Raw genomic sequence first — 12911 nt, 5'->3', positions numbered from 1 at the left:
TAGACCACCACCTATGATAGACTGCCAGCAGACTAAGCCCAACCATTAACTCCACCATCCAGGGTTACTTATAACAGCTATATTGGTAACAGTGGTGTAACAATAGCCCCGCAGCCTCTGCAGAATTGCGGTTCGCTGGCCTGAGAGCTCTTGACTGGCGCGGGGAATGGGGAGGGGGGGGGCCTGCATGTACTCAAGTTTTGGTATGCCACTGTTGTAGTCTTTTATAAAAATTCGTATTATTATTCGCTTAAGAAAGGAAACTGCCTGTAATTTGAGTTCTTGTTTGGATAGTCACTTTTTCTCACCTTCAAAACATAACAGTTATAAAATGCATGGCACAATGGAACTGGCTGTTTTTTTTTAAGATATCACCAGTAAAATAGGGACGTCAATGAACGTTTTTAAAATGTTTAACTTTTTTCACAATCATATGGTGCAGATATGTAGGTTGGCACGAGTTTTCTTTACTCCTTTTTATAACACTCATGTAATAAAAAATAAAGAAAACAATAACCATTCTACCAGCATGCCGAGGCCAGACCTATTTGCTTTTCCAATGATTGTTTAAAGTGGAGTAGGTCAGTTGAAACATAGAAGCTAGATGCACGCACAGTTCTCTTGCTGAAGTGGGCTCTCTTTCTAGGTAGCAGGCCATAGAGACATGGTGGTAAGTGTCCATACAAAAAATAAATAGAATCATAATCAAGGTTGTTATGCCCCCATCTCCTTGCCTCTGTTTGACCAATGGATTTTAAAATAGGGCCATGGTTACAAGTGCCCCGAAATGGAATTAAATATTTATTTACCCCAGGATGAGCTATTTACAGGGTGTGGTAAATGCCAATTAATAGGAGTTTGCTGTGGAAAAAATTGGATATTACCTGCAGAATTTTGGCTTTTTTCACCCAACTCATCATGTATCGCAATTCACGAGGCATTGTTTATCTGTGCGTTTTGGCAGGGTTTCACATGCCGAAATTTTCCGGGGTGGAGTGTAATTTTTAGGGGTGCTTTAATAACCACAATGCTCATTAATCCGCTCATATTGGAACCAAACGGGGTAGTCTCAAGCGGAAGGACAAAATAATTCAAGACAATCAGTGGCGGTTCCCCCATTGGGGCTTTGGGGCGTGGGGGCTTCGCCCCACTGCTTTCTCGCAGTGCGAGGATGCAGAAACATAAATGGTAATAACTACCATTTTACATTTCTGCTTCTCGCACTGTGAGAAAGCAGAAGTGCCTGGTTGGGGGTGGGCGGTCCTGCTCAAGGGCAGGGGGGAGTCGCTTGCCCACTGTTGTGGGTACTAACTGTTTGGTCAGCCCTGGGGCAGTGACCGATCTATGTTTATTAGGCCCAGCACTAATTGCTTTATTAAACTTCCTGCTGCCTCAAGTTTGCTTGAAAATGCACCATTTGTCCACTCTTGTTTCAAAATTTTCATGGGGGGGATAGCGACCCCAAACACCGTAGGGTGTTTGAGCTCGCTCACTACGCTCGCTCGCCGCCGCGCAGTACGACAAGAATGTTACCCCTCACCAATTTCAAATGTCACCAGCCGCCACTGAAGACAATGTGTTACCTTTTGTATGGAGAAGCAAAATGAATTGTACTAAGTAATACTACATTACCTAGACAGCCTACACAGATTTACTAGGATTGAAAGAGAAATTAGCCCAGCTCACTTTATGACAGAACTTAATGTTTTTTTTTGTTTGACCCAAACCACAGATTTCCCAGGATCGATGCCAAACGCTAGATGGGAAGGTAATCTCAGAGCCATTAAATGGAGCGACCAGAAAAGTCATGGCGGTTGTCATGGTAACATAGAATTTATTATTTATGATATGCCTTGTTTCACAGAACAAAAAGCTTTGGCACAGTCAAAGTGTTTCTTCAATAATTTGAGAGTTTGTGTGCTGTTGTATGGCTGGGTGAGTAAATAAGTGTGAGAATAAACGAAAGGAGCGAGGAGTGATTACATGGATGAATGAATGAATGAGTGAGAGAGATAGTTATTGGCTGTGAAGTCTGACGAGGCTGATGATTATGTGTTTAATTTAAAAGCTCTTAATCGTTTTGTAGGAGTCATGCTTAATCTGCAGTGATCGGTCAGTGATTTCTCACGTAACAGTTTCCTAAATTGCAGACTTTTATGTGTTTGTGAAAGGAAGCAAATACTTTGTCTGCTGTTTGTCTCATAATATACTTTTTTTTGTTTTGTTTTTTTCTCACGCACAGTATTTATTTGTTAATTAAAACAAACGGTGACTATCAGACATTAAGGTGAAAACTTGTTTAACACGGTTAAACGAAATATCCCATGAGTGAACTTTTCACTCTGAGAACTACAAATGGCTCTCTATAGCCTTACTAAAAGTTTTTTTCACAAAATAGGCAGTGGCGCCTGGCATCTACGGGGAGAGGGAGCAGGCACGCGTGTGAAAATAATATATTAAAAAAATACACTTACTTTAAGACTAACACGGTGTCCTCTGCACCAGACGTCTTTTTTCTTCGACTGGAGCCAGACCACCAGGAAACTCCCTTGACTAATCCTGGCAGCATGAGGCAGCACCATGATTGGACGGAGCGGCGTTACTCAGCTCTCCACAGTGCTCTGGGGGCCTTCACTTGCTCTAACCCAGTAAGAGATGTTTAAAATACGCATGTCTGGCTGGCCGTAACAAGACAGCTGCCCAAAAAGACGTGCGCTCTTTAAATAGTGTATAACAGCTCACCCTCCTTCCTGCTGATGTCACTCAGCAGCGCACCCGCCCTCGTCCTCAAGTTCTGTTCGGGACGAGGGGTGAAAAATAAAATGATAATTAATTACCATTTTATTTTCATCTCTGGGGATATGGGGGTCATTTGAGTGGGGCAATGCTCCTCCGCTCCAACGGAGGACCCGCCCATGGCAAGAGACAATGGGAACCAAGGTTTGCGAACAACCTTGTCAGTCAGACAAAAAGATTCATAAACTTACAGAAAAGGTTTCTTCTTAAATTGTCAGATCACCACGTAAGCAGAATCTGCATCAGGCCTTTTAAAAAAAAAAAATTGATTGTGATCAAAAATGCTTAAAGCATACATTGATAATAGAATAAAAAGGAAACAGGCATTGGCAAAGTCAAGAGGTCTCACTGTTGCAGGAGCTATTTGCTTTGCCAATATGTTTTAGCCATGTTGTACACCAGCGTGGCTGCTGTTCAGCATGGCTAAAAGTTAGAGGGGTAAAGAAGAGTAGAATGGAGTATCGTAAAGTGGAGTACAGTGGAGTGTTATGGAGTGGCGTAGAGAGTCGTAGAGTGGTGTAGAGATAAATGGCGTAGAGTGGAGTGAAGTGTCTTGGGGTGACATGGAGTGGTATAGAGTGCTGTTGAGTGTCATGGAGGAAGTAGAGTGTCGTAGAGTGTTAAGGGAGTAGAGTGTTGTAGAGTGGAGTGTCATTGAGTGTCATGGAGTGGTGGAGAGTAGAGTGGAGGCATAAAGGGTGTGCATAGAGTGGAGTAGAATGTTTTAGAGTAGAGTGACGTAGAGCAGAGTAGATTTTCATAGATTGGAGTAGTGTAGAAGAGTTGAATGGCATAGAGTGGAGAAGAGTCTTATAGAGTGGTGTGGCATGGAGTGGAGTGGCGTAGATTGGAGCAGTGGAGTAGAGTGGAATAGTGTGTTGCAAGAGAGAGTCGAGTAAAGTGGCATGGAGTGTCCTAGAGGGAGTTCCATAGATCATTGTAAAGTGGAGTAGTGTAGGAAAGTGGATTGGCAAAGAGTGGAGTAGAGTGTCATAGTGTGGAGTAGAGGTTAATGAAGCAGAGTGTCAGAGTTGAGTGTCATAGAGTAGAGTGGTGCAAGGTAGAGTGTCGAGGTATAGAGAAGAGATATGGTGCTGGGTAGAGTGCAGTGGCATAGAGTGAAGTGGTGAAGAAAAGAGCAGCGTAGAATATAGCGACATAGAGTGCAGTAGGATACAGTGGAGTGGTGCTGGGTAGATTGCAGTGGCGTTGAGTGGAATGGCGAAAAGTAGATTGTTTCAGAGTATAGTGATGTGTCCTGAAGTGCAGTGGCATAGAGTAGAGTGTTGTAGGATGCAATGTCTTAGAATACAGTGGTGCAGAGGAGATTTGAGTGGCTTAGAGTGGACTGGTATAGAGCGCAGTGCTGAAGAGCGCAGTGGTGCATAGGAGAGTAGTGTGGGGTAGAGTGCATTGGCACAGATTAGAGTGGTGTTGAGCCGAGAGGTGTTGAGTGAAGTGGCGTAGTGTACTTGTGCAGAGTAGAGTGCAGTGTGAAGTGCTGTGGAGTGGAGTGGCATAGTAGGGAGTGGTGCAGAATTGAGTGGAGTGGGTTGAAGTGGAGTACGCATGGAGGAGTAGCGCACTGCCTTTACAGACAACACATCTTCAATTCAAATGACCAATATATTTGCCCGGACGTACGGTTATACCAATAAAAATATACAGCACAGAAACGATAATGTGTGGAAATGTCATCAACTAGTGTACTAATCTGTTTTGATTGTATTAAAATATTTGTTTCATTTCCAGACATTTGAATTTTGTTTTGTGATAAGAAAAAAAACATGGTGCAGCACACCCGAGCAGCAAGCATGATTGTCACATAAATCCTCTCACTTTGTTGTCAGAGAAAGAAAAGTAAACACCAAGCTCCCTGGATGAAGGAGACCTCTGTCTTTGAAGTTACAGCAAATGTGACATAATAAGAACAAGATTTGAAAGGCCTGTTTACGGTAATTCAGTGCTGATCAAAGAATACAGTATATAGGGTTAGGGGAATGGTAGGGATGAACTCAAGCTGGACAGCCTGCAACAAATAAAGCCAGCAAATAGAAAGCAAGCAAATGTGAGTTACAAACCACAAAGCCATTGGTAAGCAATGGACAGAATTCATTCCCAAGGAAGCTTTCCAAATGTACCCAAGATGCCATGAGCAAACCAGACAGCTGTGTTGGGTAGTAGGCTTCAACCTAAAAAGGTGATGGGAGAGACAGTAAAAGGGGTTATAACCAAACAACCAGACAATATCATTATAAGCATTTCATATTTCATATTTCATGCCCCATATTCATGGTAAGGGCTAAACAATCAAAGACAGAAAAACAAAATCTAACACTGAAACATGGGTTCCCAGGTCTCATTTATACATTTAGCCCCCTTTTTCCCCCAAGCCAAAGATTGCAACCTCTGTCTCATAAACTCAACGGATCAGGCCTTTAAAGGGACTACGTTTTGAAATTAGTTGCTCCAATCAGAGACCTGTTATTTTTCTTTTTTGCGTTGTGAATAGGTTTTCAGCAATATAATGAATTCATGGAGGACAACTAGTTTGTGGTCGAGATGATGTGGGTTATATGGGGCACTTGGTAGACTTTCCTCTGTTGTAGAGTTGATTTTGAGGACTTGTCGTTGGGGTTGAGAGGGTGATTCTGAGAGGTTATTTTTTTGGCAGATACAGAGTTAGAGACTATCAGCTGATCACTGGACTGGGTAGTTTAAGAGATAGCATGGTCTGACCACTTGCTGCGCTACCTTGACGAATTGTGTTTGGTTGTTTGGGGAAGGTAGATTTGGCAACTGTGCAGGCCAGATATGATTGAGGGATAAGGTGGCCTTAGACTTTGGAGAGCAATTAGCAATAGAGCAAACCAACTGGACCGGAAAGCCTATTACCTCTTGGATGTTGGAAATGGAGTGGTTAAGAGGATATATGATTTGATGCTGGAGTTACTAGGATCATTTGGGCCTCACTGCTGAAAGTCGTTGGCATGTAGCGGTGCGAGCTAGGCGAGTTATGTCATGTCTTAGGTGACCTGGACTTTGTAGGCAAGCTGGTTGCTGTACAACTGTAAGGTACTTTGCCAGGAGTGGAAGAGGTGCACCCTCAACACAGGTAGTAACACTTGTTGGAATGACACAAAACAAGGAGACATGGTCAAGTTCCAGGACAGCTGTAATTGAGTGACAGGCTAGCTACCATAGGGCTCATATTACATGAACAATGAGACGTTTATGACAATACACCACGGGCAGATAGGCTGGTATATGGTGGGCAAGGAATAGACTGTGCAGATGGATTGTCATCCATTGTGAATCCTTTTTGGGTACTCTCCTGGTAGTTTTGGCTTTGGTTATGTGAGGCTGGGCATTGAAGGCCAGGTTTGGGACTAGAGTGCTAGAGCACCGAGCGGTAGTGAGGTAAATATTAGAATTGGCGACCAACTTCCCCCAGGTGCTCAGGGAGTTAGGGAAGCTGGTACTGATGAGTTTATGACAGATTTGTGGTTTCCTAGCAGATACATTTTAGGCTGTGGGAAGAAGACGATGGCAGATGCTGTACATCACTGTCAGTTGCAGAGATTATGGGATTACACTGGAAGCATGCCAAGTCGGATGTAAGTAATAGAGAATTGTGGGTGCTGGGTAGAGGAGGGTGGGTCTGGTAGACTTAATAAACGGGTATTGCCTACCAACCAGCCTGAACAAAATGGGTTAGTTGTGGCACAGGAGGAGTGATGGAGGAGTGAGGAGGAGTGATGGAGCGAGATTGGCAGCAGAGCAAATATGGATGCACAATGGGATGTATTTTCACATAAATACTTCAAAAGAAAAGTTTGTTAGGATAAATGAATAGTTAACGAAGAAAAAGAAGTAAAGCCTGGAAGCTCAAGATAGGCAAACAATGAACATGACTTTTTAATTTCATGTAGTAGCCAGAACAGATTGTGTGTATATATATATATATATATATATATATATATATATATATATATATATATATATATGTATATATATATATATATATAAAGACGAGAAACAAGAAGACCAAACAACACACTCTAATGTACATAAAAAACAGAATATAGGTGTATATAGCACAAAGTGTTGAAAACACAAATCTGCTATGTGAACAATATGCTTCTTCTCCAGCTAGGTAAAATAATGACAAAATGTTCAAATGCTCATGGAGGTAGCAAGAAAAGTAGTCAATGTTTCGGTTACATAAAGCTGTATGTGCATGAAACTATCCTCAGTACAAAAGGGCATTCTCGTGGATTAAGTATCCTGTTACCGCAAATTAAATAATTAAAGTAATGAAAGTTAAAACCAGGTAACCACTGTAACACAAGATACCATCCAGTGGAACAGTACCTCAGGAAAGGAAAAGAAATCAGGTGTACTTAGAGAGCACTAAAAAATAGGTATGTGTTCAGGTCAAAACAAAGCTCCACCCAAATAGGTGTAGGATAAAAACAGTTCGTACAAGGTACAACTTGAAGGAGCAGAGCATCAACAATAGGATTAACAGCGTGCTGTACAGGCATCAAAAGATGAAACCCTGGTTGGGGCATATGAGATAACCACCAGCAAGATTAGAGTTAACAATTGCAGGTGCACGGACCATAAAACTACAACCTATACATGCCATAAAGTGTGCAGCCACGCATTGCTTACTTACAGAGACCAAGTAGGAAGGTGCACTGGTCCAATCCCAACCACTTGCACTCAAAACCCGGGCCGGGAAGGCAAAGCCGGACCCATTAGGGGTCCGGGCAAATGCCAGCCGGAGGCGGGAAGCCCCTCCCTTGCAACTTTAAAATAGCCACTCGAAAGGGGGTGAACGGGATTGGTCGCCCCAGGGCAAGCGCGAACCCCCCCCAATCCAGGGGCAAGCTGGCGAGGCAAGGGGGGGATCGATAAGGGGTTAACAGGCCCAGATAGGCACATACCCCCCTCCTTGCAGTGTTAGAAGAAGGAATCCCACCCACCCACACCAGAAGGAATGGGTTTCGCAGCCGCAAGGGTAGAGGTGAGGCAGAAGGAACACAAGAAAAGTAGAAAAAGAGAGAATTACTAAAAGGTAGAGGCAAGGTTCCCACAGGTCCTTGGGTTGCCTCACGGCAGGGGTATTGAGGAAGCCAAGGGCGGCCTACCGCCATGGAAAGAGTAGATGGGATGCTCCTGCAGGACCCTTGGGATGCTTCACGGCTGGGGTACCTGGGAAGCAAAAATGGAAGGACTCAGCCTCATGATAGAGTAGATGCTCAAGCAAGGTCCTTGGGATGCCACATGGCAGGGACCCCGGGGAACAGGGAGGGACCAAGAAAGGACAGGGCAAGCGGGACGGCACCTGCAACCCGGGCAGGTCCCAAATTGGTAGCAAGTTGAAGCCTTGGTCCCCGTAACTTGAGGAGGTTGGGTCCACGCAGCAAGGAAAATAATTGCAAAGACAAGGAAGCATATTCGCATGAATATTAAGAGAGCATTAGGATAACCATTATTGTGCACATGTATAACACGTTATGTTGAATATACTACGACCTTTTTTGGCACTAAAGCACATTGTCAGTGGTTTGAATAGAGGTGCATGAGGGACGCAGTTGTTGGAAGCAAGGGAGTGGGAGGGACAACTCGCCTCCTGGAAGGGGTTTAGAAACCTGCAAGATTGAACGGGTACTGTTAAATAGTCCATCAACAAAGTGCAACCGTACATGTTAGTATCCAACTCTTACGCATACTTTTAGGCCAGAGTTCTGTGTCCAAAGTCTGCCAGAATTAAACAGGTTCCATGACTTAGGACGACAACCCACATCATCCAATCCAAAAACAACTGGGTGCACAAATGAGGGAAAAGTCTTACATCCACAGAAAGCAGTGGAATCAACTCCCCAAGAAGGACTCTTCAGTGTGTAGGTACATCCAAATGCTGGAATACCAGACAATATGATAATAACTCAGAAGAGAGCTAAAAGTACAAGAATCACGATAAAGTGACAATGTTTATACTATACAAAGACAGCTGATCAATTCAGGCAGTTTGAATGAGGCACTAATATTAAACAACCATACCAACAACGGATCCATGTAGCGTGGGAACACATAATGTGAAAACAGCAAACGTTCACATGGACATTTTTCAACATAATTGCGAATTGCGTCAAAGGTATGTTGAGACTAGCATCAGAGAAAAGGGAGCGCTATATTGAAACGTCACAACAATACTTCGCCCAAAACAAGAAAGCAGGCAGAACTAGCCACAGCGCGAGCCCAGTCATATCAAAAGGTACACACTACACGTGTAGAGAACACTAAACTAAATTGTGTGAGGAATAGTCAACTTCCGAGGAGGGGCTTGAGGAACATGGCGGCAGGCTAACGCCGGCCGTGAGAGGCTCCGTTTATCCGTCTGATGTCTTCCCGGTTCTTTTTTTCCGCTTAGCCGTGTCCCGTCTTTCGTGTCCCGTGCCTCGTATCCCTGCATGGAGTCCCTTGCCTAGGATGTAATGGTGAGAGCTTGATACTCTGTGTACCACTCAGCCGGGTGCCGCGCTCACAGGGGGTTGTTTTCTTTCCCTTTCTCCCTGGTCATTCACGCTGCTGTGGAGAGCGGAGCGGATTTTGGTGAGCACTTGGACCCAGAGGGGAGAGGAACAGCTGATGACAGTCTACGACTCGCGTCACCTGGCGTCACCGGCGCGGAGGGAGGAGAGGTGCAGAGAGACCTGGGGAGGATCTCGGTCTAAGGGTGTATGCAGAGATTTCGCCGGGGAGTGGAGGAGAGCAACGGCAGCATCTGCGAGGATCTATTCCACTCACTGTGGTGCGGTGCATTACGACCGTTTCAGTGCTGGTCAGCGTTCATGGCTGGTAAGGCGGCGAAAGGGAGGGGGATTTTGGGCTTGTACCCTCAGTGCAACTATTATAGCCACAGGTGAGACCTCCCAGGTTATTCCGGATTTTCTCTATATCGCTCCCCTATGTTGCTATCAGAACTTGTTTAGTGTTCATACTGGTCAGTGCATTTTTCCGCGAGCTATCTTTCAAAGGATAGGGATGGACTCTCTTGTTATAGAGCCCACCCCCAGTACTGAGACTGCGGATCTTGAGACCTCGAACGCAAGTGAGGGGGTCCAGATAGCCTCGGCTAGCAATTCCTTGGCAGAAAAAGTGACGGAGAAAAACAGTGGAGGTCAAAGGAAGGGACCCGCCTTAGCTACTAGAAACAGGTACCAACTGCGTTCACTACTGGAGCAAGAGCTGGCCTTACAAGAACCCACTGTGGCGCCTAAGACACCTAGGCAAAAAAAAAAAGATAGGAGGGAGAGGAACAAGCTGGGGGAAGATAGAAAAGGAGGGCGTACTACCGTAAAAGCTACTCCATCACTGAAATCATACTTTAAGATAATGGAGAAGGAGAAGGAGACCCCCCGTAGGTCTATACCCTCTAGCAGCTCCACAAAATGCTCAGTACACCCCAAACCATCTAGTCAGGCTCATATCTCTCTCTCATCCCCATCATCTCCACATAATTCTTTGATCTCTCACGCTGAGACAATTTGCTTAGCTAACAAATTCTCCCCTTTACTATGTGAACCAGATACAGAAATCGGCACGGGTTTGTGTAATACACCAGTGAGTTCAGACACAGGGGATATAGGAGGTCACCCAGATGGGGTACTGCAATCTGACGTTTGCGAGGATAACGCATGTCATAGCGGTAGTGAGACCGCAGAGGAATCTCCAAGTGGAGAGCACCCCGGTGGGGACAACCAGTTGAAGAACCTTCTTTTTTCCCTCCGTGAAGACCTATTTGCAAAATTGATTCCTAGGTTTGAAATCTCCGAAGGGAATCAGAAGGTAATTTCAGAGAAATGTACAGCCTTAGAGTCAAAACTGGACGATATTTGCACTAGAACAGAGACACTCGAAAATAAAGTGGATATTTTAGCAAAAAGTTCTCAAAGCCACTCGGACATCATCGCTGCTCTACAGACGCAGAATCGGGCTTTTCAAAGCGATATCGAGAGATTAGAGATCCACGCCAGAAGGAACTATCTGAAATTTTTGGAGATCCCGGAAGGAGTAGAGAATGGCGATGTGAAGTCGCTGATATGCAAACTATTGAGAGAGGGGGTCCTAAAAGATAGACTGGATATTGATCTAGAAAAGGAGATTCAGCGAGCCCATAGAGATCCATTTAGACAACATCCAGGCAGGAAGGCCCCAAGGAAGATCCTGGTTAATTTTCTCTCTTTTTCAATTAAGGAGTTGATTCTAGGGCGAGCTCTGAAAGATACATCATTGCACATTAACTCTGTTAAGTATCTAATACGTTCCGATGTGGGCAGAGCCACTGCCCAAAGACAGTGGGAACTGGGCTCTCGGATGTCCGAGTTAAGAAGCCTGGGAGCGCAGGTTATGATGAAGTTTCCCGCTGCCTTAAGAGTGGTATGGAGAAATAAGACGCACAATTTCTCCTCCGTTCAGGAGGTTGATACCTTTATATCACACATGAAGGGGGTTCAATAGAGGCATTACATACTAACTGTGATAACAGCGATATATCATAAAATATTAACCCACGACACATGCAGAATATGTGGCAAAGAAAAACAAAGGTTAAGCATAAAATTCACTTAAAAAAAAAAAAAAAAGAAAATTGTGTGTGTGTGTGGATATAGGAGATCACAATATAGTAATAAGTTTACTGGGTCACTGGTTCACTGGTTAAGAAAAATATGCGTAATCATGAGCGGTGGGCTCTGTACGGAGAGCGGGGCCTCTCAAATAGGCGATTTTCTTATCGCCAAGATAGTTGTGGGGGGGTTCCTCACGGTGGGTGGTGGGAGGTGGAGGTGGTGGAGGGGAGGGATAGGGTTCTTCCTTAGTTTGTGCAGTCTACTATGGCCCCAATCAGGACTGTCCGGAGCATCTGGCCAATCTGAAGTCATCTCTCTTTAATTTTAATGCCCCTATAATATTGGGGGGTGACTTCAATTTGGTTTTCGACAAAAACCTGGATAGGACTTCCAGAGCCACTGTCGCTCCTTTACCTAAAACAAAATTAGAACTTAAGAATATAATGAGTGACTTCAATTTACTGGATATTTGGAGAATCAGAAATACTATGGGCAGAGACTATTCTTTTTATAGTCATAGATATAAGCATCATTCCCGTATTGATTTTTTCTTGATAGATCAGATGCTTCTTCCTCAAGTAATCTCCTCCTCCTACATTCCCGCTCTACTCTCAGACCACTCCTCAGTAGAACTAACAGTATATTCCATAAAAGAAGTACAAATGAGAAGGTGGACTTTTGATAGATCGTTACTACAAGTAGACGCAGTGAGGTCACAGCTATCCACACAGCTGGAAGAATTTTTCAGATTTAACTGTGGCTCAGCGGGTGCTCAGATTGTATGGGAGGCATTTAAGTCTTTTATGAGGGCAATAGTGACTACACTCACGGTTAAGAGAAATAGGGATAAAAGGAAAGCTGAAGCGGACTCCCTCATAAAAATAAAGTTGAAAGAACAACAACTTCAACTCGCCTCCCTAATGCAATATTCCAATGTAGATATATTATCAAACGAGTTAAATTCCCTTAAAGCAGAATATCAGGCTCTCCTCGATAAAGCCATTAAGGAAAGATGGGATGCGAGCAGATTAAGCAATTTCTCCTATGGGGAGAAGTGTGGCCGTTTCTTGGCCTGGAAGGCCAGAACAGATCGAGCCAAGAACCAAATTGGGAGTTTGATTCTTCAAGGCTTCGGGACCTTGACCTATAACAACAATGAGATAGTAAAAGAAGTTCATAATTATATGTCGAAGATGTACGCGGAACAAGGAGATTTCTCTACGGAGAAGGCTGAAGTGTGGCTTAACCAACTAGTTCTACCACATCTCACAGAAGCAGATAAGGTCTTCTTGAGTTCATCAATTAAAGTAGGTGAAGTCTATAACCAACTAAAGAGCATGGCAAAAGGAAAAGCAGCGGGTCCGGACGGCCTCCCAGTTGAGGCATATCAAATCAATCTAGAATTAATTGCGCCAATCCTCACAATTTTATTTAATAAAATACATCTCTCCGGCGAAGCTGTGCCACAAACAT

The 12911-nt window shown here is 44.1% G+C and overlaps 1 protein-coding gene across 1 annotated transcript in view; it reads left to right on the top strand.

Annotated features, from left to right (window-relative positions):
• The window catches only part of LOC146823055 (N-acetyllactosaminide beta-1,6-N-acetylglucosaminyl-transferase-like), a 222843-nt gene that overhangs the window by 94407 nt on the left and 115525 nt on the right, over window positions 1-12911 (top strand). The window contains exon 2 of the mRNA XM_085607261.1: window positions 1733-1822. Within this exon, the coding sequence (XP_085463387.1) occupies window positions 1733-1822 (90 nt within the window). The remainder of the gene's footprint in view (window positions 1-1732; window positions 1823-12911) is intronic.

Source organism: Triturus cristatus, chromosome 5_2 (genome assembly GCF_964204655.1).
Source record: "Triturus cristatus chromosome 5_2, aTriCri1.1, whole genome shotgun sequence".
Taxonomy (NCBI): domain Eukaryota; kingdom Metazoa; phylum Chordata; class Amphibia; order Caudata; family Salamandridae; genus Triturus; species Triturus cristatus.
This window is presented reverse-complemented; position numbering and strand designations above follow the sequence as displayed.